Source organism: Ursus maritimus, unplaced genomic scaffold, assembly GCF_017311325.1.
Source record: "Ursus maritimus isolate PB19 unplaced genomic scaffold, ASM1731132v1 scaffold_6, whole genome shotgun sequence".
In the NCBI taxonomy this organism is placed as follows: Eukaryota; Metazoa; Chordata; class Mammalia; order Carnivora; family Ursidae; genus Ursus; species Ursus maritimus.
Window position 1 is genome coordinate 56,900,909 of NW_024426774.1, and position 25,138 is coordinate 56,926,046.

At 35.0% G+C, this 25,138-nt stretch overlaps 1 protein-coding gene across 5 annotated transcripts in view; it reads right to left on the bottom strand.

The window, feature by feature from the left end:
- EHBP1 (EH domain binding protein 1) overlaps positions 1-25,138 on the bottom strand; it is a 327,617-nt gene that overhangs the window by 190,165 nt on the left and 112,314 nt on the right. For all 5 annotated transcript variants that reach the window (XM_040623431.1, XM_040623432.1, XM_040623430.1 and 2 more), the window contains exons 6-7: positions 13,226-13,407; positions 10,468-10,607 (exon numbers count right to left, since the gene is read on the bottom strand). In XM_040623431.1, coding sequence (XP_040479365.1) covers positions 10,468-10,607; positions 13,226-13,407 — 322 coding nt within the window. The remainder of the gene's footprint in view (positions 1-10,467; positions 10,608-13,225; positions 13,408-25,138) is intronic.

Here is a 25,138-nt window from a genome sequence, read left to right on the forward strand (position 1 = left end):
ACATGTTGTAAGTGAATGAATGAATGAACTAAATGAGTCACAATATTGGCATTGCATTTGGAGAGGCAGAAATATCTAACTTTATTTTTTAATTACAGAAATAGTATTTTTAATCTATGTGTTTATCTATATGTCTATCTATATATCTATACATGTATCTATATTTCATTTGCCTATAGAAGTGTTATAGTTTAAGCCATATCTCCCCAAAATTTGGCTTAAAACAACAAATTACAATCTCTCACACTTCTGTGGGGTGACTGGACTTAGTGGGGTGGTTCATTACAGTTAGATCGGGACTGGGGCTGAAGTCATTTGAAAGCTTGAACTGGGATGGATGTCCAAAATGGCTTCTTCACTTGCATGTTTGGTATTTCAGTTGAGAAAGCAGAAACAAGTGGAGGTTGGCCAGGCATATCTCTCTCCCAAACTGTCCTGTCCACATAGTTAGTTTGGAGTTCGTCTCAGCATAGCAATCTCAGGGTGGCTGGACTTTTTTACATGGCAGCTGGCCTTCCCCTGAACATGCTTTATAAGAGGGCCAGGTAGATGATATGAGGCACTTTATGACTTAGCTTTAGAGGTCACTAAGTGTTACTTCCACAACCAATTCTATGGTTTAAAGTAATTTGCAGGGCTAGCCCAGATGCAAGAGAGAGGACTATCAAAGGGCATGAATAGTAGGAAGCATGATTCACTGAGAGACAATTTTTAAAGACTAGCTACCACACGGATCAATAAATCAGAAAGTTGGAAAGCACTTATTTTCTTACTAATCTAATATACTTAACAGTAATTTTTATGTTACCTTCTAGGATTTTTCATATGCACTATGTGAAAGGCACAAACCTTAAATTGTATAATTCAATGAATTTTGATAAATGTATACCACCCACGTAACCCAAGATCCAGAATATTTGCATCACCCCCTTGAGTTTCCTCATGCCTCTTTTCAATCAATCCCCAACACCACAGGCTATCACCATCACACAGGATTGGTTTTGCCTCTTCCAGAACGTCACATAAATGGACTTCTTGCATTCAGCATATGGTTTTGAAATACATTCATGATGTTGAACATAACAACTGTTCATTTTTATTGAAAGGCATTCCATTCATGAATATACAGCTGACCCTTGAACAACATGAGTTTGAACTTATACTAGATTTTTTTCGATACATACAATACAGTCCTATAAATAAATGTATTTTCCTTATGACTTTAATAACATTCTCTTTTTTCTAGCTTACTTTATTGTAAGACTACAGTATATAATACATATAAAACAAGGGTTAATCAACTGTTTATGTTATCAATAAGGCTTTTGGTTAACAGAAGGCTATTAGTAGTTAAGTTTATGGGGAGTCAAAAGTTACAAATGGATTTTGGACTACCCAGGGAGTTGACACACCTCACCCCCATGTTGTTCAAGGGTCAACTGTACTACAGTCTATGTAGCCACTGCCCTATTGATGTACACCTGAGCTGTTTCCAGTTCAGGGCTATTATGAATTAAAATGCTATGAACATTTTTGTACAAATCTTTTTGTGGACATGTGTTTTTACTTCTTTTGGATAAATATCAAGGAGCGGAGTTACTGGGGCACCTGGGTGGGTTAGTTGTTAAGCGTCTGCCTTCGGCTCAGGGCGTGATCCCGGTGTTCTGGGATTGAGCCCCACATCAAGCTCCTCTGCTGGGAGCCTGCTTCTTCCTCTCCCACTCCCCCTGCTTGTGGTCCCTCTCTCACTGGCTGTCTCTATCTTTGCCAAATGAATAAATAAAATCTTTTAAAAAAAAATAAAAAAATTTAAAAAAAAGGAGTGGAATTACTAGGTCAGAGGTAGTATATGTTTAGTGTTATAAGAAATTCCCCAAGTGATCGTACCACTTTACCAACAATGGATGAAAGTTCCAGTTAGCGCACATCCTTGCCAATACTTAGTATTGTCAGTCTTATAACCATTCTACTGGGTGTGGAATTATAAACGCATTGTGATTTTAATTTGCTTTCCTTATTGCAAGTGAAGCTGAGATCATTTCCATGGGATTACTGGCCAGTGATATAGCTTTCTTTGGGGACCACATATTCAATTTCTTGACCATTTTCTTAAAAAATAGGGTTGGGGTGCCTGGTTGGCTCAGTCAGTAGAGCATACAACTCTTAATCTTGGGGTTGTAAATTTGAGCCCCATGTTTGGTGTAGAGATTACTTAAAATAAAATCTTTAAAAATAAGTTTTTTTAAATAGGGTTGTGTTTTTACTACTGAGATGTCACACATCTAAAAAAATCTATTCTGAATGCAAGACATGTCAGATATCTACTTGGTGAATATTTTCTTCTAGCCTGTGACTTACCCATACATTTTCTCAATTATCTATTTTGATGAGCATTAAGTTTTTAATTTTGATGAAGTTTAATTTATCAAACTTTTCTTTCATGTTTACTCACCTATGTCTTATGTATGAACACTCTGCCTGTACTCAGGTCACAAATACATTGTTCCTATTTTTTTTTTTCTCCCCAGAAGCTTTATTGTTTTAGCTTTTACATTGGAAGTCTATGATCGACCTTGAATTAATGTTTATATATCCTGAAAGGTAGGAATTGAGGCTCATCTTTTCCACGTGGACATCTGAGTGTTTCAAAATAATCTGTTGAAAAGACTTCCTTTCCTCACTGAATTATGCTGTACCTTTGTTGAAAATTAATTGGCGAAATAAGTTGGGGTCTACTTCAGAACTTTGTTTCGTTCCACTGACCTATGCCAATACCATACTATATTGATTATTATACCTTCATAGTAAATCTTGCTGTCAAGTAGTATTAATATTATGATCCTGTTCTTTTCCAAAATTGTATTGTTATTCAGGTCCTTTGCATTTCCAAATATATTTTAAAGTCAGCTTTTCAATTTCTATATATTTTTTTAAAAAAGCCTGCTAGGATTATGACTGGCACTGAGTTGGATCTACAGATTGACTTGGGAAGGACTGAAATCTTAATAATATTGAGTCTTCTCATCTGTGAATATATAGAACATTTCTCCATTTATTAAGGTCTTCTGTAATTACCTTCAGTATTTTTATTACAGTTTTCAATGTAGAGGTTTTTCTACATCTTTTATTAAATTTATTTCTAAGTATCTATACCATTTTTAGCCTCAATTGTAAATGGAATTATTTTGTTAATTTCATTTCCCAAATGTTTGTTGTTCATATATAAAAATAGATTTTTTCTATATTAATCTTATATCCTGTGACCTTGCTAGGATCTCCAGTATCATGTTAAACATAAGTGGTGAAAGCAAAACATCTTTGCCTCATTCCCAGTCTTAGGAGAAAAGTATTCAATAATTTACCATTACATATGATATTAGCTGCAGCTTTTCATAGATATTCTTAATCAAAATGAAGAAATTCTCTTACATTGAAATCTTGCTGAGAAACTTGGTACTGAATTTTGTCAAACACTCCTTTTTATATATCTATTGAGATGATTATATGGTTTTTCTCCTTTATTCTGTTAATTGGTTAAACCAACCTCTCAACCTAGGACAAATCCTCAGAGAATGCATATCAGTACTTAGAATATTCATTGTCTTCTGGCACCTCCCCTAAATATTGGAAAGCTTCTAACTTTCTCTTGAGAGCTCTCACTTACATTCTGGCCCTGTCAGATGGGCTCTCAGTATCACCAGAATTCTTCTGGAGTTTCCTACGGAGGCAGGGAGGCCTACAGAATGTTGTCATTAGTACAAAGCAACATTAATTAGGGTTTAAGAGTGACAAAGAAAGGAGGATGAATTTGTAATCTCTATCTTCTGCCACTTCTGGTCTCTGAGTTGACGTACTTGAGTTCTAAACACTAGTAGGAGAGGGGCGCCTGGGTGGCTCAGTTGTTAAGCATCTGCCCTCAGCTCAGGGTGTGATCCTGGAGGTCTGGGATCGAGCCCCACGTCAGGCTCCTCCGCTGGGAGCCTGCTTCTTCCTCTCCCACTCCCCTTGCTTGTGTTCCCTCGCTTGCTGGCTGTCTCTATCAAATAAATAAATAAAATCTTTTAAAAAATAAAGAAATAAATAAACACTAGGAGGAGATATTCTTACTGTCTTCGGTTTCTCTTACTAGGGTCCTAAATTCCTTTAAAAAGGAGGTAGTTGTGATAACTTATCAACTTTTTAGCTCAATGGATCATAAATGCTCCTAGCTTTCTGATTTTACACCGTTTTCCAATCTTAATACCTAAATAAAAGATGCAATATTCCAGAAATTCTTATCCTTTACAAAGAACTCCAAAATAGTGGCCATTTTTATTCTATTATTTTATATAGCCCACAGCAAGCCTATGATTTTGTTCATTAGTATCCTAGGTATTGGAGAGTAAATGGCCAGGTAAAAACCGGAAGCAAATTAATGGATGTATTATTCTCTGACCACAGTCCCAAGTTCATTGTGAGAGACCTTCTACTCAAAGGAAGAAGACCTGTTTTTCCCCATTCATAGTCCTAGTGAGTAGGACACGTAATGTCAGAGGTTAGGCTAAGGCTTCCCATAATCAACTTTAGCTCTTCAAATATGAACTGTTATCTCCTCTACTACCATCTATGTTTAAGATCATATTCTCTGAAGTGAGTCAATATGTCACTCTTCCTCCTCCCAAATTAACTTTACAAACTATAGGAAAGGGATTAATAAACACCAGGCAATAGTGCTTATGGTAAAAATGAATCTTAATTTATAAACTGCATCTGGATGGGAAGACTCTGAATGGACTATATACCTGATGGAAGGCCACAGTTTTGGGCTTTTCTGATTGTGGACTCATAACTAGGCACTTCCATTACAGAGACCCTGGAAGCTATACCTATTAAGCTATTTCAAAAGATACCAGCTCTTGGGCAGCATGGATTAGAAACCAAGGCAATCCCTGCTTTTAACTATGTGGATCTACTCTCCTTGTATGCAAGCTGTCATGTGGAGATAGAGGTCAAAAAATAGCACCTGGGATGCTGTGAGGACTCCAGTGAAAAAAGAATGCTCTGCTGGCATGCTGCTGTGTTTCTGTGTTTCTAATATCCTTCTAAGTGAATCTAATGCTTAGTTTAGTGACCTGAATAGGTCACATAAGCCTGAATGTCTGGTTGAACCTAAGCAGAATCCTTGGTTATCTTTGCAACGGCTTTAAGTATACTGGTATCTTTCTGGTATTTCATAATGTCTGAGTTTCTCCAATAATGCTCTGCTATAAACTGCTTCAGCTGAACCTGACTTTCTGAGATGTATTCAACAGGACATTGTTATTTATGGAGGAATCTTTTTTCCTTCTTGTTGATATGTATTCAGAAATTCAACAGAAATCCCAAAGATGGTCATATTGCTATACAGTGGTTCATGCATTCTGAGGTTGCCATATACAGATGGAGGCACACTGACTGTTTTAAAATCATATATGTTTTCTAACACTGGCTATAATAAACTTTCCCACTAATAGGCTTTGTTTCTCCATTTCCAAGGCCTATTATTCCCAGTACATTTCAGTGATTCTTCTAATTGTAATTCAAAATTTCCTTGCCCATTTACTGGTGCTGCCCCTCTGTAGAATGCACCTGTACATAACAGTATCAATAAAAGGTTTCTGTCTAAGAGCCAGTTCCAAAATATGTTTCCAGTTAGCCGTGAATTTTGTCTCAGAGACAACAGGGTAGGGATTTTTAATCAATCCAAGTACAGATATCACGAATTTATGTTTACCTTATAGCAAAGACTGTAATTTCAGAAGATAATATTTGTTAATTATTATTGATCTAACAGCAATATTCCATAAGAAATCATGGACTAAATGAATAGCCTCTAGGTATCAATCTAAAGTATCACAAAATAATTTAACAGTCTGTTCCCTCAAGAAGTTTGCAGCTTAGTTGGGGAAATAATATATCCATATAATTTTTACTGATATGTGATTGCATTTTATGCATTTATATTGCAATATAAAGATATAATTAATAGAGGCAAAATTTAAAATAACGATTCTTTCCTCCATAAACATTCTGTCAGCAATTTCAAAACTGCAAGGAAGAGTGAATATAAGCTGTGTTTAAATTACTGCCACTTTAACTGGTAAATAAAAATACCACCATACTTTATTTGTACCATGTTTATAAAATGCATTCATTTTGTTTAGTCTTTTTTTTTTTTTTAAGATTATTTATTTATTTATTTGACAGAGAGAGAGACAGCCAGCGAGAGAGGGAACACAAGCAGGGGAGTGGGAGAGGAAGAAGCAGGCTCCCAGCGGAGGAGCCCAATGCGGGGCTTGATCCCAGGACTCTGGGATCACGCCCTGAGCCGAAGGCAGACGCTTAACGACTGAGCCACCAGGGAGCCCCTCATTTTGTTTAGTCTTAACCTATTGCTTTAACATTACTGTTGTTAAATTTTAATATATTTTTAACTATCTTCAAACTACTTTACCAAAACATTTTTAGAGTGGTAGTGCTGGTGCTAAAAAAAAATTCCTGAAAAATAATAAGTTTGGAATGGAATTTACATGTGCTAAAAAATGCAACTAAGGAAGCCAAACAAATGCCATAACATGCAGTTGGTGCTATTAATTTAAGTGACTGTACTCTGCAAATATAATAGAGGAAAAAAAAGTAACATCAAAGCAAAAATATGCTACAATGACTGTGGATTGACTTAGAGCATGCATCTAATCCCCACTGTCCCCACCTACCCTGCTCCCTCAACACACATTCTGCATTCATTACTTTTGGAAAACTAGTCTTGAATTATTTAAGGTTTGAATTATGTCTCCTCCAGATCACATGCCTTCTATAAAATGGGACCACTCTACCCTGAATTAGGTAGGATATGAGTAAAGCTCAAATAAATGGAACAAGATAATAAGCCAGAGTGATCAGTATGGGCTAAAATAAGAGATGGAAGTCCCTTCATTGGTTTATGGCCTTTCAGTTAACACATCTTAAATTCTCAATATGTTCCAGACAATGTGCCAGAAGCTAGTGATGAAAAAATGATTAGAACACAGTCTCTACCTTGAAGGAATTTCAGAAAATGGGGAAAAGAAATACATAAATAAATAATAACACAAAATAGTAAAATTCCAAAGAAATCTTGGATCATCATAAGTTGCATTAAAACAACTTCTTTGATTAGGGTCAGAGAATTTTAGGCTACCTAAAAGAAAGCTATTCCTGCTACAAGAATTTTAGAAAATAAGGTGTATGTGTATGATTAGGCAATAAGGGTTACTATGGTCTGAATGTTTGTGTCCTCCCAAAATTCATATGTTGAAATCTTAATTCCCAGTGTGATGGTATTAGGAGGTGGGACCTTTGGGAGAGGATTAGGTCATGAGGGCAGAGCCTTCATGAATAAGATTAATGCCCTTCTAAAAGGGGCCCCAAAGAGATCCCTTGCCCCCTTCCACCGTGTGAGGAATACAATGAGAAGTCTATGACCCAGAAGAGGGCCCTCATCCAACTGTGCTGGCACCTTGACCACAGACTTCCAGCCTCCGGAACTGTGAGAAATAAATTTCTGTTGTTTATAAGGTACCCATCTGTGGTATTTTGTTGTAGCAGCCCAAACAGACTAAGACAAGGGCTTAACTATAAAATCTAATTATTAATGAATATTTTCATTATATCTACAATTTGTTCAAAAATATTGTCCCTTCTTTTCAATAACCAGCATAAAACTTCTGACATATTGTTATCACCTTTTCCCCCCACTGCTATGACCCAAACAGTACAACATTGCTCAAAACAGCTCTGAAAATATGTGGGTTTTTTAAATTCCTACTTATGGTAGTAGTGTCTAATTGAGATTTAGTTTTAACCAAAAGCCATCTACAAAGAACAAACCATATTCTCCAATTAAAAGATCAAATTATATCCCACTGCAGTTATAAACATTCATGCTATAAGAAAATGCCTGCATTTGTAAACAGTACAATAGTAGCACAAGGGCTGGAATGGTCAAGCTTAAGAGGGAGTAGGCATGAAAGGCTTCCCAGAGTATATGTCAATAAAATTAAATTTTGAAAGATAGGTAAAAGTCACTGGTGGTGGTAAAGGAAGGTTACTAACTTATCCTTCCTGAAGTACTTCAGCTAGTCAAATAAAAGAAAGAACTCAAAGATAGGTAAGACATGGCATTTTTAAAAAGTACTGTATAAATGTTGCTGACATCAATTATGAACATAATGCAAATGTCTGCATATATTATTGAAAAAAACATCTAAAATATTATTGAAATAAAAATAATAGCCAGGAAGGGCTAGAGGGAGGGGTTCAATTAAAAGTGAAAATAATATTGAATTTCTCATCTTACATGAGGTAAGTCAACACATTCTGTTTTATTCATTATTTTTTCCAAAGACTTTATTTTTACGTAATCTCTACACGCAACATGGGGCTAGAACTCATAACCCTGAAATCAAGAGTGACACACTCTACTAACTTAGCCAGCCAGGTACCCCTGTTTTATTTTTAATGTTATTAGAGAAATATAGGTTCATTTATTTATCCATCTGGCTTATTTATCTTAGAGGATAGTACATGAAAATGAAAACAGAATGTATAACTTCCAAATTAGTCTATTAAAAAATGCTTAAATAAAGAACATTTGAGAATGGTAAAATTTAAGGGGTAGATGGGAAAAAAATTAGAAAATTCTCAAATAAAATATAAAGTAATATAAGTGAAATTAAGTATGCAGTTATCAAAAAATATAACTATTAAGGGCAAAGAATATAAAGACAGGTAAACCAAACACTGTTTTTAAGAGAAGTACTTAATACAGGTTAAAAGAAAGTGATAAATACACTAGGAAACTACAAATATAAAAAAAGCGTGAGTTACAAATATTAACATCAGGCAAAATTTCTGGGCAAAAGGCATTAAACGGGGGCAAACTGATCAAATTATAATCCATAATGAAACTATTAGAAAATTAGTTTTTATGCACTAAAGAATTTAGTATTGAAATTCTCTTTCACAAATGAACTATACAAAAAGAATAAGAATATAAATGACTAAAACGTTAAAATTTGGTCTAATATATGCTGAATCAAATAAATAGAATATACATGTAAAAACATACTTACGGAAAATTTACAAAAATAAATCATACATCTAGACTACAAAGAAAAAGACTACTCATCTGAGATTGAAATTTGAAAGTCTTCAGAACTTTATTTGAATAAATTTAAAAAAGAAATAAACTATAAATAAATAAAGCCCCTGATAAAACACACTCTCCTAAATAACCTTGGGTTAAATAAATCAAAATGTCAATCATAAATTAGAAAATACTAACTTATAAAATTTGTACAGGACAAAACATCCATCTTTGCATACAATCTGATCAATTCCTTAAAATAAATATCTAGAAATGGAGTGGAAGTGAACATCACTGGAGTTGAGAAAGTCAAGGAAGTTTTTAGCTAAGGAGTTAAATGGGTCATGTGATCAATGGAAATTCCACACCCCCCAAACATTACGATAGTAAGAATTGAGGCTGAGCCAAGAGATGGCTGCCAAAGTGCCGTATGAATTTGGAAACATTCACCAAGAGGTAAATACATGATAGAAGTCATGGGATATCAGGGGCGCCTGGGTGGCACAGCGGTTAAGTGTCTGCCTTCAGCTCAGGGCGTGCTCTCGACATTATGGGATCGAGCACCACATCAGGCTCCTTTGCTGTGAGCCTGCTTCTTCCTCACCCACTCCCCCTGCTTGTGTTCCCTCTCTCACTGGCTGTCACTATCTCTGTCAAATAAATAAATAAAATCTTTAAAAAAAAAAAAGTCATGGGATATCAATACAGAAATTTAGAACAATTCATTAGCTGAAAGAAGTTCATCGTGCTTGATTTTCACTCCAATAATAAAGGTATAATATCAATTCCTCAAGTATGATAGCCAGATTATCAATAAATATTTATTGACCAATCAGCTATAAAGAATACCTGCATGGAATCTTCTAGATATAAGGATACATAAGATATATACAAATTCAGAAAAAAAGAATGTGCACATAATTTACGTGAATAAACACACATGAGCTAGAAGAAGGTAGCCAATTCATCTTGTCCTGACACCCTTATGGCAGATCTTTACTTATAAGAAGGTTCACCCATACATTGACAAAAGAAGTGTGAACATATTTAGGCTACTTTATACTATAATTAGTAGTTCCATTAAAGTTTTATGCTTTCTTGACGAAGCTTGGACTTGATTTTAAATTGTGAAAATCTGTTCCTAACCATCAGCACATAAAGTTTTCAGAGAGCTAAATGGTATATTATATTACATTAGAAAGGCTTTAAGGAAGAAAAAATATTTTGTTAGAGGCATTGTTTTTTCCGGGAAAACAAGAATGAGTTTTCAACTTTGCAAAAAAAAAAAGATAAACTTCTAGCTTAATGCTAACAAAACCAACCTGTAATTTTTGCTGCCTTTTCCTCTTGGTTCACTCGGTTCTCATCATCTTCTTCATTATCTTCTTCAAAGTCATCTAAATTGCCAATGTCAGCCTGCTTCATACTCATCAAACTAGCCAAACTTTGCATGTCTTCATCCCTACACGAATGATTTAAAATTTACTACACAGCTCATGAAATGACATTGTTTGAAAAAATGTTGCTTAAGAAAATAATAGTATGTTCCTTCTTTCTATATGTTAATGAGCCTTTTTAAACAGTTGCCCAAGACTATTGAAAATCTAAATACTCCTATTCATTAATTTTTAAATGGTATGTTTAAATAGTAAAAAGCAAACTGGATTAAAAACTAACTGGTTAGGAGTTAGTTTAACTCTGTGCTGTAGATCTGTGGAAGACTAAAATTTTCTTCATAGGATTAAAGTGTGGTTATCTAGTCATTAAACCTGGAAATAAAAACTTGTTTCATAAAACAGTGAGACAGTTTGCAAATCAATGAGATCTAGACTTTAAGTATTCAACCTTTCAAAATAAATTAGAATAGAAATTCTTAATCTAAAATCCATGAACCCTTTTCATTTGGTGAGTAGGAAGAAAAAGAAATGGTAAACCCCTGTAAATTATACTTAAATCTTGTTTAACTGTGCATTTTTCTCAAAGGGGCCATAACTCCCCAAAAGTTAAGGAACTACTGTAACGGAAAAAAACACCTTCAAGTCTAGCATTTTTAAAAATTACAAGATGAAAAATGACCTGAGTTGATTAAATACAAGTTAAATATCATGTATTTGATAAAATGTAAAAATGTCTTTATCTTGAAGTATTTTAAATATAAGTGTATATAGTTTCCATTAAGTACTCTAAGCACCAAATAATATGTTTTCTCAATCTATTATTTTCACCTTAAATTTCAAATAAACTACAGTGAATAAAACAAATTTCTAATATGTTATATACAAACTAGATTTCAATCTGATATACTTCCCTAAAATTCAGAAAGCCAAATTAAGATACTGTAAATAAAACAAAAACAATAAAATAAAAAACAAAACAAGAAAACTCTTTTGTAGAAATGTTCATTAATATTCACTTATCTCCTAAATATAGTACAATTTTGCAGACTAAACAGGTTTTTTAATTCTTTGCATTATCTCTCACGTAAGCTTAAAGTTAACCAAATCATTTCCCCTTTTAAAAATAAGTTTAGTGACACAAAGTCTGCATAAACAAAAAAAGTTGTATTACCTTATAGGAATGCCTTACTAATTGCTCATCTACCAATGGGGGAAAATTTCAAGATATAACATTATTCTTGAAATGTTAACTTGCTTAATTTTACTTCTTTAATTTCTTCATATTTTGGATTTTAACCTTGAACATTTTTCTCTGAAAGGTTAGGAATCAAGGAGTGTGGAGGTAGAGAGGGAGGTTAGGAATCAAGGAGTGTGGAGGTAGAGAGGGAGTTTAGGGTGTTTTGCGAGAATTCTCCATTGGAATTGAGACATTTGGTTCAACTGAATTCCTCTCACCCAGATTCTCCCATGGATGGTGCTGATTCACTTACTGCTGCTGCCCCGTGGAAAGGAGTCCGCAATCAGAGGATCTTCTCTGATTTTGTTTTCTCTCTTCTTCCTGTGTTTCCTTTCCTTTCATTTTGGCTTTAACTTCAGGGTAAGTTCTTTATTTTTAATTTCTCAGTATTTAATACTAAAATTTAAGGTCCTGAGATGAAAGACTGATTGCTTCCATTCTGTACTGTCTCTCTACCACACGCACTCAAAAGCCAACTTTCCAGAGATGAGGCTTACTGTTATCTACCAAGTCGTTTGCTGCCCTGTAGATGAGTGCCAAACATCTCATTTTGACTGACGCACAGAATCCAGTCTAATCAGTCAAGCGAACATGGCCAATTATAGTAACCACATTCCACTGGCTCAAATACATTTAGAACTGTGATTTAGATTGGATCGAAATGTTCATAGCTAGCTTCTTCCTCTCACCTTTTAAGTCTAGACTGAGAATCTCCATTTCTTCCCTTACTGATCTTCCTCTCTAAGCAGGTACTTAACCCTTTCATTATACCTCCAACACGCACTCATCCTTGACTTGACTGTAGGCAACAACCATGGTGCATACGTTACTTTTTTTCCTCCTCCAGGTATGCCTACCTCATTTTATCCAGTTAGAATTTTACCCTTAGGAGACCAGAACTGGTGCAGGAACTACCTTCGTGCAATGCCTATTCAGTGCTTAAGAAGTGATTTTTGATATGAACAGTTAATAGCAAATTGTACTTTGCTATACAATTTTTAGAAGGCTGGGCCAAAGAACATGAATTGGGAAAAGTTCCTTTACTTCTTTTATTCCTCTTATCCTAAACTTTTCATTTTGCGTTCCTTTTATATCTCAGCTTCATCAAACAGCTCTACAAATTGAACTGTCTGTACTTCAGAGTACGATTACGTATACTGAAGACAATGAAATACAAAACAAACGTGTATGATGCCCTATAACGTACAATTTAAAATTTGGAACTTGCTATAGCCACTTTTATATTACTGTTCATTCTCTAGAGTCAAGAGACTATAAATAACAAGGAATTCATTTAATTCAGGCTCTGAAACAAAGAATGGCAAGAATGACTGGTATGCAGTAGGATATTCTCAACTGTTGCCAGTCTACTGAGTCAAAAGCTGTTTACATACAGTTTTAAAACACACTCAGAAGGAGTTTGTCTTCTTGACAAAAGACACTTACGTGGCTTTTCCCTCCCGAAGGAAAATGCAAGATAATGAAAACTGGAGAGTGGCAGATACAACTTTTTTAGACAATGGCTTGAATTTTAACTTGACATCAGTCTGAGTTGGCATAGGGCTTGCATACTGTTTCATGTTGATGCTGCTAGTAGCAAGAGCTTTCCTTCGACCAGAAGGGGATTCCTGGAAGATAAAAAATAATTCAGAAGTTTGGAGTTATTTATTTTATACCCAAGTATTTTAAAACAGTATTTTAATAATATGATTAAATAACAGTTGAAACTTCCTTCCCTAATGAATTCCTATAACACAATATTATTATTGTGATGAAGTTGTTTATAACTTTTATATCTTTAAATAAGACAGATAAAAATTGGAGAGAGCTGGCCCAGGCAGAAATAAAGATAAACTAAAACAACCCTAAATATCTCAGGAAAGAAAAAGCAAGGAATGCAAACTAGGACAGAAAGTGTCCACAGTTCCTCTAAAAAGAGGATCTAGCACAGAGATAGGCATCGAAAGTACTCAACAACTGTTTTCCTTCCTTTCATTCTATTTAATGTAACCTAATGACATTTCTTTTTTAATTTCTCCAATTTTTTATGGAACTCCCAGCCTCTATGGCATTCTAACCTCGTTTTTACCTATAGTATCTGAGTTCTATTTATTCTCTAATTTGAGCCTTATCTCTTCCCAGGGACTTTTCTGATGACTCCACTCTACAGTCCTCTTTCCTTCCCCTTGGATCACATTTACTAAGGAAGAAACCATTGGTTTCTCTGATGCCATATCTGTGGCAGACACTGCCAACTGACTCCAGTAGGTCTCAAAATGCTCCACACAGCTATTACCAAATTCATCGGAAATGAATACAAAATGAAACCTATTTGCTATCAAGTACTTAGCTTTCTAGTAATAAGCTATCTCATTTCAAAATTATTCTTTGCAGAATAATAGCCTAGGAGAACAATGAAAACAGAACAGCAAAATAATGATTGGGCATTACCTATGTATAAGATACGTCATTGATTCGGGAGAGATATGATGATGATTAAGGCATAATACCTGACTATGTGTTCTAATGGCAAGGGGACATTTTAGATGAAGATAATTTGTAAACAATGTAAATCAGAGGTCATATGTATGCCATCATTAATGTAAACCAGAAGTCATATACCAGCATTCCTTAGGATTTACTGGTCTGGGAGTTCAGATCTAAAATCAGGCCTAATTTTCAAGCTGTGTGACCTTGAGTAAGTAAACCTGAGCCTCACTAACCTTCCCTATAAAATAAGGAGACTAATCAGAAATCCATTTAAGCTCTACAATGGTTTTATCTAAAATTATTCAATTTTCCAACCAAGGCAGGAAAAACTACCATTAACCTTTGGATTATTACTTAATTTTTACTTTATTTGTCTTATGATTGACAAACCTGACTAAAATAAAGATACACTAATTTAATCAAAACATTAAACCAGCCTTTTAGAAAAAACTGACATTTCTGCCAGCAGGACAAGTAAAAATGTAATGTAGCATCCCTAAAGAATACCTTGTTTTAAAATGTGGTCTTATCTGTCAGATTACGCACAGCAATATTATACAGAACTATTAGTGCATGTAGATACCTTATGAATGAATTTCAAAAATGCATCAAGCACTTGAGAAGGATTTAAGCCCTCTCAGAAGAAATACTTAAGAATATGCAAATACCCTCAACTGAATCAAGTTGAACAGATGTGACTATCCCAAACAATACAAGTGTTCTTTCCCTGGTCGCTACTGTCAATCAAAGAATAAGATTAAGGTCCAAGGTTCTGACAATGTGCAAAATGAAAAAGTATGATCAGGTAGTATCAATTTATTACACTGATATGAACAATAATCTCTTATTGTACCTTTAGAATAGCTAACAACTTTTACATATAATATAGGATTTAAAGCCTCTGTTTTGGAAGCATGACATACAAACTGCCACACATTACTTTCAGATTTTGTTAAACAAATCTGTTTCACAAAGTATGACACTAATCCCTTAATAATAATTATATAATTTTATAAGCAAATAATCAAACTATAAAAATTAAGATAACTTGTAAATGAGCATAATTTGAAAGCCCAATTTAAGGATAATTCCAACAAAATCTAGAGTTTTGATGATTAACATTCAAATTTATTTTTTTAGATAAAAACTGTGTACAAAAAAGGTTTTTTTGCTGAACTCAAGGAGTTTTTAAATTTTTGGTAAATCAGCTTCTCTGAAACAACAGAAAATAAAGGCTACTGAATTCTAAACATAACTAATTGTACCACTTAATTAAGTATTTACTTGATCAGCAACAATGAAAACAGCCCTTTGAAAGGTCTGGACAGGTGAACAGAACAAAGCTCTTTTGAGTCTATGATATCCATTCCTATTATTAACACAGGATCTCACTTAAGTCTGTGCTGGGAAAAGAGGTCTGAATGGTATTTCTAGTAATACCATTCACCAAGCTCACATACTGTTTCCCTCTTTAAAATTAGCTGTCTCATAGAAAAAATATTTAAAAAGAACAGTAATGAGAAAAATATAAGGATCTTTCACAACTCTAACCCCACCTCCATGAATCTTCACTTCTTACGACCGAGTTTAAATCTTTACCCACCCAAAATTGCTATCATTGCTACCAACAGTTCTATAAAGAGGAATGAAATAAGTGATTGCACTTGCGAGATGAGCATGTCTTTTGCATCCTATCATCCTTCCAGAAAAGAGTAGAGGCCACCCAGGCAGAGAGAGTGTAGAGAGAATTACTCTTATTGCTTCCAGAGTCCTAATGCTATTTCATGTCATATGCAAGGTGGACAAGAGGACAGAAATAAGAGAATAAATAGGAAAGGAACTCAGAAAGGAAGTTAGATGACAAAAGTCAGTAAGAAGTGAGCGTTCACATACATGTAAGAGTAAGTTTCTGTCTCTGGGCCTATGTTTATACCTGTTTATATGTGAATCTGACAGTATTTGAGGAATAACTTCAAAACTCCTAAAGCTGAAGTTCTTAAACTTTACTGTTTACTAAAAAACAAAAAACTAGGAGAGCTTTAGACAATCTAGATAACTGGATCCCACCCCCAGAGATCTTAAATTAGTAAAACCAGAGATCAGCTCAGGAATCTGCCACATTTCTAAAAATAATAAGTACCTCCCATCTCTACTCCCATCCCGCCCGACTCACACCCACACCACTACTACCAGGTGATTCTAATCCAGTTAATCTAAAATCACACTTTCAGAAATACTTCCCCTAAGGAAGCTCTTACATAATATAATCATTTTACTTAAGAACTCTCACTCTCATTTTTCCTAAGTACTCTTATGTAATAAAAAAGACTTAGCTGGGGCGTCTGGGTGGCTCAGTCGGTTAAGTGTCTGCCTTTGTCTCAGGTCATGATCCCCAGGGTCCTGGGACAGAGCTCAGTGCTCCTCAGGCTCCCTGCTTAGCAGGGAGGCTGCTTCTCCCTCTCCCTCTGCCCCTCCCCCAACTGGTACATGCGTGCTCTCTCATGCGCTCTCTCTCTCTCTCTCTAAAATAAATAAATAAATAAATAAATAAATAAATAAATAAAATCTAAAAAAAAAAAAGGCTTAGACTATATATTTCCATTTCTTTGAAATCCAGCCTATTGTAGTTGTAACCAGGCAAACCAGCATTTGAATGTCACATCAGCATTTATTCACTAGTTGATCTTTGCCCCATTTCTTCATGTATCTGAGCCTCATTTTCACACTGTCATATTGGCAAATGTTTTTAAAGTTTGGAAAATACCAAGTGTTGATAAAAATGAGGTACAATGCAAACTCTCTCACACTGCATGAGGGAGTTTCAATAGATACAGTCACTTTGGAAAGCAAGTTGACATTACTTTGTAAAGTGTAACACATGCATATCTTACAACTGAGTAATAATTTCCATCCTAGAAATATGTCATAGAGAGATTCTTGCAATGACATACTAAAATATCTAGTAGGATTTTTAGCATATGGTAGGTGCTTAGTAAATAGTATTTATTATTAATATTTGTGGACCATTTAACCTGGTTTATTACATTAATATTATAAATAGTCCATCCAGGATCACCAATCTTGAAATTAGAAATACAAATAAGCATAACTCAGTGCAGGATGTTTACTTTAAAGTAATGCTGTTATGTTACTAAAATTCATGCCTGGAACCCCTACATTCTTACCAGACCTAAAAAAAACTCTCCACTTCAAGGTGCCCTCATTGCTATTCAGGTGATAACAACACAAGCAATAGGTGAATAAATGTTTTCTCTGTATAGCATAAAAGAGAAAAAAAAATTATAACCACTTTATTAGTAAAGAATGAACAGATTATAAAATAAATAAATACATTTTTGTGAGGTTCAGGGCTTCTTTACAAATATTTTTAAACATAGATTTTACCAAAAAAGCAATGTAGCTAATGTTGCCACTTCCCCACCCCCCCCCCCATCCAAGACTAACTACATAATATAAAACATAACGGTAGCAAGCAATTTAGTTAAACGGGGTATCCTTTTTTTCATGTTATAAGAAGTCGGACAGAATATCTCTCATCCAAATTATTCAAGTTAAGGTCGTCTTACAGAATAGTTCATAGTAAGATGGTTCATTTATTATGGATCCCAAGATATGAACAACTAATATAATGCCTCTCTGATTAAAATATTTGACTGACAGGGCACCTGGGTGGCTCAGTCAGTAAAGTGTCTGCCTTTGGCTCAGGTCATGATCTCAGTGTCCTGAGATGAAGCCCCATGTCAGGATCCCAGCTCAGTGGGGAGCCTGCTTCTCCCTCTCCCTCTGCAGCTCCCCTGCTATGTTCTCTTTTTCTCTCTCTCTGTTAAATAAATAAAATCTTAAAAATTTTTTTGACTGATTTCCTCTACCTATTAAAATGTCACATAAACCACAACTAGAAATTGAACTCTTTCTCCCATATATGAGGACCGGGGTGGGGGTGGGGGGAGCACTACTTAGGTTTTATGATTTTTCAGAGTTTTATTACACAAAATGTTCTTTTTTTTTTTTAAGATTTTTTATTTATTTAGTTGACAAAGACAGCCAGCGAGAGAGGGAACACAAGCAGGGGTAGTGGGAGAGGAAGAAGCAGGCTCATAGCAGAGGAGCCTGATGTGGGGCTCGATCCCACAACGGCGGGATCACGCCCTGAGCCGAAGGCAGACGCTTAACCGCTGTGCCACCCAGGCGCCCCTGTACATCTTCTTTGGCAAGGTGTTTCTTAAAGTTTTTGTCCCATTTTTTTAATTGAGTTGTTTGCTCTTGTATTGTTCTTTATATGTTTTAGATAACATTCCTTTATCAGATATGTCTTTTGTAAGTATTTTCTGTCTGTTGCTTCTCTTCTTCTCTTTACATTGTCTTTCATAAAGCAAGTTTTTAATTTTAATGAATTTATCCATTATTTCTTTCATGGATCATATGTTTCATTTTGTATCTAAAACAGCATCACCATACCCAATATTATCTAGGTTTTCTCCTGTGTTATCTTCCAGTAGTTTTGTAGTTTTGCATTTTACATTTCGGTCACTGACCCATTTTGAGTTAATTTTTGTGAAGGGTATAAAGTGTCTGTCTGGATGCATTTTTTTTTCATATGGATGTCCAGTTGTTCCAGCACCATTTGTTGAAAAGACTATCTTCCTTCATTTTACTCCTTTGCCAAAAATCAGTTGACTACATTTATGGAGGTCTACATAGGCTCTCTATTTTGTTCCACTGATGTCTCTTTTTTCACCAATATTACACAGTATTGATTATTGTAGCTTTATACTAAGTCCTGAATTCAGGTAATGTCAGTTCTCCAACTTTGTTCTTCTCCTTCAATATTGTGTTGGCTATTCTGAGTTTTGCATTTCCACACAAACTTTAGAATCAGTTTGTTGATATCCACATAGCACCTTGTTGGGATTTTCATTGGGACTGCATTTAATCTATAGATCAAGTTGTAAAGAATGGACATCTTGACAATATTGAGTCTTCCTATCCATGAACATGGAATATCTCTCCATTTATTTTAGTTCTTTGATTTTGCTCATCAGAATTTTGTAGTATTCTTCATATACATCTTATACATGTTTTGTACAAGATCTATACCTAAGTATTTTGCTTTTTGGGGTGGTAATGTAAATGAAATTGTGTTTTTAATTTCAAATACACTTGTTCATTGTTGATATACAGGAAAGCAACTGACTTTTATACATAAACCTTGTATCCTATAGACTTGCTATATAATCACTTATTTGTTCCAGGAGCATTTCTGTTAATTTTTTTGCTTTCTACATAGATGATCATGTGTTTTGTGAACAAAAACAGTTTTATACCTTACTTCCCAATCTGTATACTTTTTATTTCCTTTTCTTGTCTTATTTCATCATCAAGGACTTCCAGTACACTACAGAGAAGTAGTAAAAGAGGCATCCTTGCCTTGTAGTGGGAAAGCTTTAGTGGGAAAGCTTTGAGTTTCTCACCATAAAGCATGATGTTAGCTGTTGGGATTTTGTAGACGTTCTTTATTAAGTTGAAGAAGTTCCCTGCTATTCCCGGTTGGCTGAGATTTTTTATCATTAATGGATGTTGGATTTTGTCAAATGCTTTTTCTTCATCTACTGATATAGTCAGGTGAATTTTAAGTTTTAGTGGTGGATTACATTAAGTAATTTTCAAATACTGAACCAGACTTGCATGTCTGAGATAAATCCCACTTAGTTGTAATTCTTTTTATATTTTTTTGGATTCAATCTGCTAAAAATTTGTTGAGAATTTTTACATCTATGTCATTAAGAGGTATTGGTCTGTAGTTTTCTTTTCATGTAATGTCTTTGTTTGGTTTTGGTATAGAGTAATGTTGGCCTCACAGAATAAGTTAAGAAGTATTTCCTCTGCTTCTATCCTCCAAAAGAGATTGTAGAGAATTGATAAACTTTCTTAAATGTTTGGTAGAATTCATCAGTGAACCCATCCAGACCTGTTGCTTTCTGTATACACTCTGTGCAAAACAATTTTTTAAAGATTTTTTAGAGAGAGAGAGAGCATATACACACAAGAGTGGGGGGAGGGGCAGAGGGAGATGGAGAGAGAGAAGCTCAAGCAGACTCCTTGCTGAGCACAGAGCCCAACCCCAAGATCATGACCTGAGCCAAAATCAAGAGTCAGAGGCTTAACCAACTGAGCCGCCCAGGCGCCACCCAAAACACTTTAATAAGACTGTCACTGTTTCATATTCTTACAAATCTCTTTAATGTGTTTATACCTCTCTAAAATGTCACTAATGTCCAATTTAATAGATAGCTAGATTCTCATATCTACTTTCATATTCAATCTGTGTGGTATGTTATTTCAGTTGAAGTATATGAAGAAAATCCAACCTCATACATATAGACAGCTGGAAAAGACAGGAGTATTTTAATGATGTTTTCAGATAATTTGGGGTCTCCTTTGGTATGATATTAAAACTCCACAAATGGTACTTTCTTAAAGGTTAACGGTAATGTGGAATTTGAAATCGTATCAATTAACTTTTCAAACTCAGTTAAATTAAGATCCAGTGCTCTATAATCCATGTTGAATGGATTTTTTACTCATGCATGATTTTGTAACATAATACACTTTGGTCTTTGGAAAATACTGATTCTCTGAATTATGCAGGTATTTTAAATGTTGATACGCCCTATTATATAATACCAAAGTAACCATACTTGCTTATATCACTACCTATTCCATCAGAAAAATCTTTAGACACTGGAAAACTATAAGCTTAACATGGAGATATCAAGTTTTTCAAAATTCTGATTTTCACTTGAAAGCCTGAATTTCATCACTGGGAGCAAATAGTTTTAGTAACTTACCCTTAAATAGCAGGCTCAATTTATTCAGTTTCAAGAAAATGTTTGTCAAATATATACCCAAGTGTGCATAACCAGTGAGTCATTTTTTTTCAAGAAAAAAGTGTTCCAGGGGAAAAGGGTGATTAGTTTACCTTGTAACTCAAATAATCACACAAGTGCTTCTTCTTAAATAACTTTTCCTTTTGCAATGCAGTCTGAATGCTTCATGTATACTTTACATTTTCTCACAGAGAATATTAAAAAGACTCAATATTCAAGGGTCAAAATTTAATGAAATTAGTAATTTCATCACATTAAGAACATATACAATTGAAACCCAATAAAGACTAGTTCCTAGTTATAAATTTTCAAGGTTGATATCTCTTCTACCTATTAATACTAAGAACAGAAGAGGCAAGCTTCTTCATTGTTTTTTCTTTCTTTCTTTCTTTCTTTCTTTCTTTCTTTCTCTCTCTCTCTCTCTCTCTCTCTTTCTTTCTTTCAAGATTTTATTTATTTGACAGAGAGAGACACAGCGAGAGAGGGAACACAAGCAGGGGGAGTGAGAGAGGAAGAAGCAGACTTTCCACTGAGCAAGGAGCCCAATGTGGGGCTCGATCCCAGGACCCTGGGATCATGACCTGAGCCGAAGACAGACGCTTAACGACTGAGCCACCCAGGCACCCCTCCTCACTGTTTTCTTCTGTGCAGTAAATTCATTACACTGATGGTACAGCGCTGAGATATCAGCTTTGTGCATGGGAGCATGGGGGCATGGGAGGTGCTATACTAGACTTTCTGCATCTCCATGCAGTGGTTAAAGCAGTAAATCATGGCTTTGGTAGATACTCTCAGTGGGAAAGCTATGATGAATGATTCTAGACTTCCTGCTTTCAATTTTTTTTTTTTTAACTTCTTAGGGTTCTTTCTGTGCTATTTTAGGAATGCATTTATAAAGCTCATTTGGTCATATTTTACCCAAGTTTTTAACTGTTTTCCAATAGGGGAGTTACCCATGCTAGCTAATTGGTCACACTGCCAGAAGCAAATTCTTCATTTGAATTTTACAAGAACAGAACTCACCATTTCTTTTTTTAAGATTTTATTTATTTAAGAGAGAGTGAGCACAAGCCGGGGGAGGAGCAGAGAAAGAGGGAGAAGCAGATTCCCCGCTGAACAGGGAGCCCTCCACAGGGCTCAATCCCAGAGCCCTGGCATCATGACCTGAGTCGAAGGCAGATTGTTAACCAACAAGCCACCCAGGCGCCCCTGTAATTTTTTTTATTTTTAAATTTTTCATCAATGAACCTTCTTTTTGAGGGTATACAAGCTGAATGAAATAAAGCATATTATACTCAATATACACATAACATAAATTAACTGAGCCACCCAGGCCTCAAAATCAAACACTTTAATAAAGAAATAGCCATCACAACAAAGTTCACCTCTCTTCCACTGACCTAAGCTCCTAATATAGAAACTCTTAATGACTCATTAGGACTGTTTAAGAATTTGTTTTATTGGAACTCTCTAGATGTAAACCTGTGATTATCTTTGCAACCATGACTCTTTATGTTATCTGTTTAGACTCTATGGCTCAACATCACCTTAAGCAGGTAGTAGTACCTGATGATAAATTAATGCTAGCAGCATATATCCTTTTAGAGGCACACAATCTAATCCCTGATTCTGTTCATTCTTCACCATCAGAACTCTAAATTCTCTTCTGATTCTATACAACTGAATCAGGGCACCAAATCAAGTGACAGGTAGATAGAACTCTGGACAGCATTCTAAAGATGTGTGATGAGACTAACACTTAAAAGTCTCAGTTATCAGATCTCACTCTCTGTCTTATGACTATATGAATTATCTGCAGTAAAGAACTAACACACTCAAGTATTTGTGTAAATTACCATCATCTCTACTGACTTAAGAACCAAAATTGTCAAATAATATAATGTGGAATTAGAAGGGATCTTTTAAGTTTCTTAATCCATCCTGTCACCCCCAATGCAAAAACACCTTATACCACCCTTAGCAGAGAATATCACAATTGCTTCCTGGTACTTTTCATTTAAATTCAACAAAACACCTCCCAAGACTTTATTCTTTCTAAGACAAAATAATTTGGTGCACTATAGTATCAAGGCCAACAATTTTGCTTTTAATTTATTCTACAAATACCTACTGAGAGACTATTATGTGGCTGACATTCTCTCATTGAACTTTATGACAACACTTCAAACTTTACTTTCAAGTGATAAGAGTCAAGTTAGAAATCAAAAAGTTCTAACTTTTTCAAAATTGTGATGCTAGTCCTTTGAGCTGTCACAAGCACCACATTTCTCAGGTCATGCTGAAAAGATCTTTGCTTCATCAGCAGACCAAAATGGAATACTACAGAATTTAATTTGGATTCCATGGAGCAATTAAATGCTAAAGCAGACATGCCACAAGGAGCTCTCTCAACCACAAAGACTTAATTAGAAACTGTATCAGCTAAAATAACCAACCTAGATGGTTGGATGGAAGAGAGTTCGGTAGCACAAATGTAAATTGAAAGAATCAACATTAAATATCTGTTTAGATATGTACTCAAAAACATTGTAAAAATTATGACATTAATTTTAGAATAAAATCTAAACTCCCTCTAAAAAAAATCCAAATAAAAAAAAACCTCAACCTCTCAAATAGATGGAAACTCTAGATATACATAAAACTACAAGTATTCAAGTCAAAGGTCTAAATGAGTTTCAGGCTGTCCAAATTTCTCTCTCTCTCTCTCTCTCTCTCTCTCTCTCTCTCTCTCATACACACACACACACACACACACACACACACACACCACAGAGTCAAGTCTACTACAAAGCTGCTAACAGGCTTACTTCCCCTGTAATCCTAAAGAAAGCCACTAAAAATTTATTGTACGTAGTTTTTTTACCTTAAGCAGTGACTACAGTACCATTTTTCATTTTATTTTTTATAGATTTTTATTTATTTGTCAGAGAGAGAGAGAGAAGCAGGCTCCCTGCTGCTCAAGGAGCTCAATGTGGGACTCGATCCCAGGACCTTGGGATCATGACCCGAGCTGAAGGCAGGCGCTTAACTGACTGAAGCACCCCCTTTTTTCATTTTATTTTTTTTTAAGATTTTCATTTATTTATTTGTCAGAGAGTCCAGTACCAGATTTTTAAATTGGTTTCCAGTAAGTGTTCTAAGGGAAACAGATTCATCTGTTAGATTAAACACCTGGTACCCAAGGATTATGTCATTCACGGCCAGGACTTGAATGTGTGTGTTGATAAGGACCTCCAAATCTTCATAACTAGACAGACCTGGTCTTAGTTGTTTATTTTCATCCATATCACAGACTCAACATAACCAAACTGAATCATCTCCATCCCTTAAACTGTTTCTCCTGAGTTCTCATTTCAGTGAATTGTACTACCATCAATCAATCCTCTCAATCCCAGGACTCACCAAATTAAGTTGGCTCTAACTGCTAAATCTCTCCAGAATCTGGACCCATTCTTTCCATCTCCAATCATGTGAACAGACCACTGCTAACACCTCTGCATTTGTTGCCCTTTCTCCAGTCTCATACGTATCTAGATTTCATACTCCATAATTCTATGTGTGTAATCCTTTTTGTTTTAATGTTACACCTTTTCTTCTGATTATATGAGAAAATTCACCATAGAAAATTATAAATACATTAAAAAGTACAAACCCGAATCACTCAGAATTTTACCAACTAGCTGAAACCACTGCTAATACTTTGACATATTTTTTCTAGTCTTTCTAAAATAGTTGAGATGACACTATTTGCAAATTCTTATGCTTTTTAAAGTTAACATTATAGTTTGTAAACCTAAATTTTAGAAGTTGCATATCATTCTGAACCATGGTTACACCAAAAATTTACATAACTGTCTCCTATTAATGGACTTAAATTTAAGTCACTTCACATTTGTCACTTAGAAATGATGCTGCAGCGAACATTTTTATGCCCAAAGTA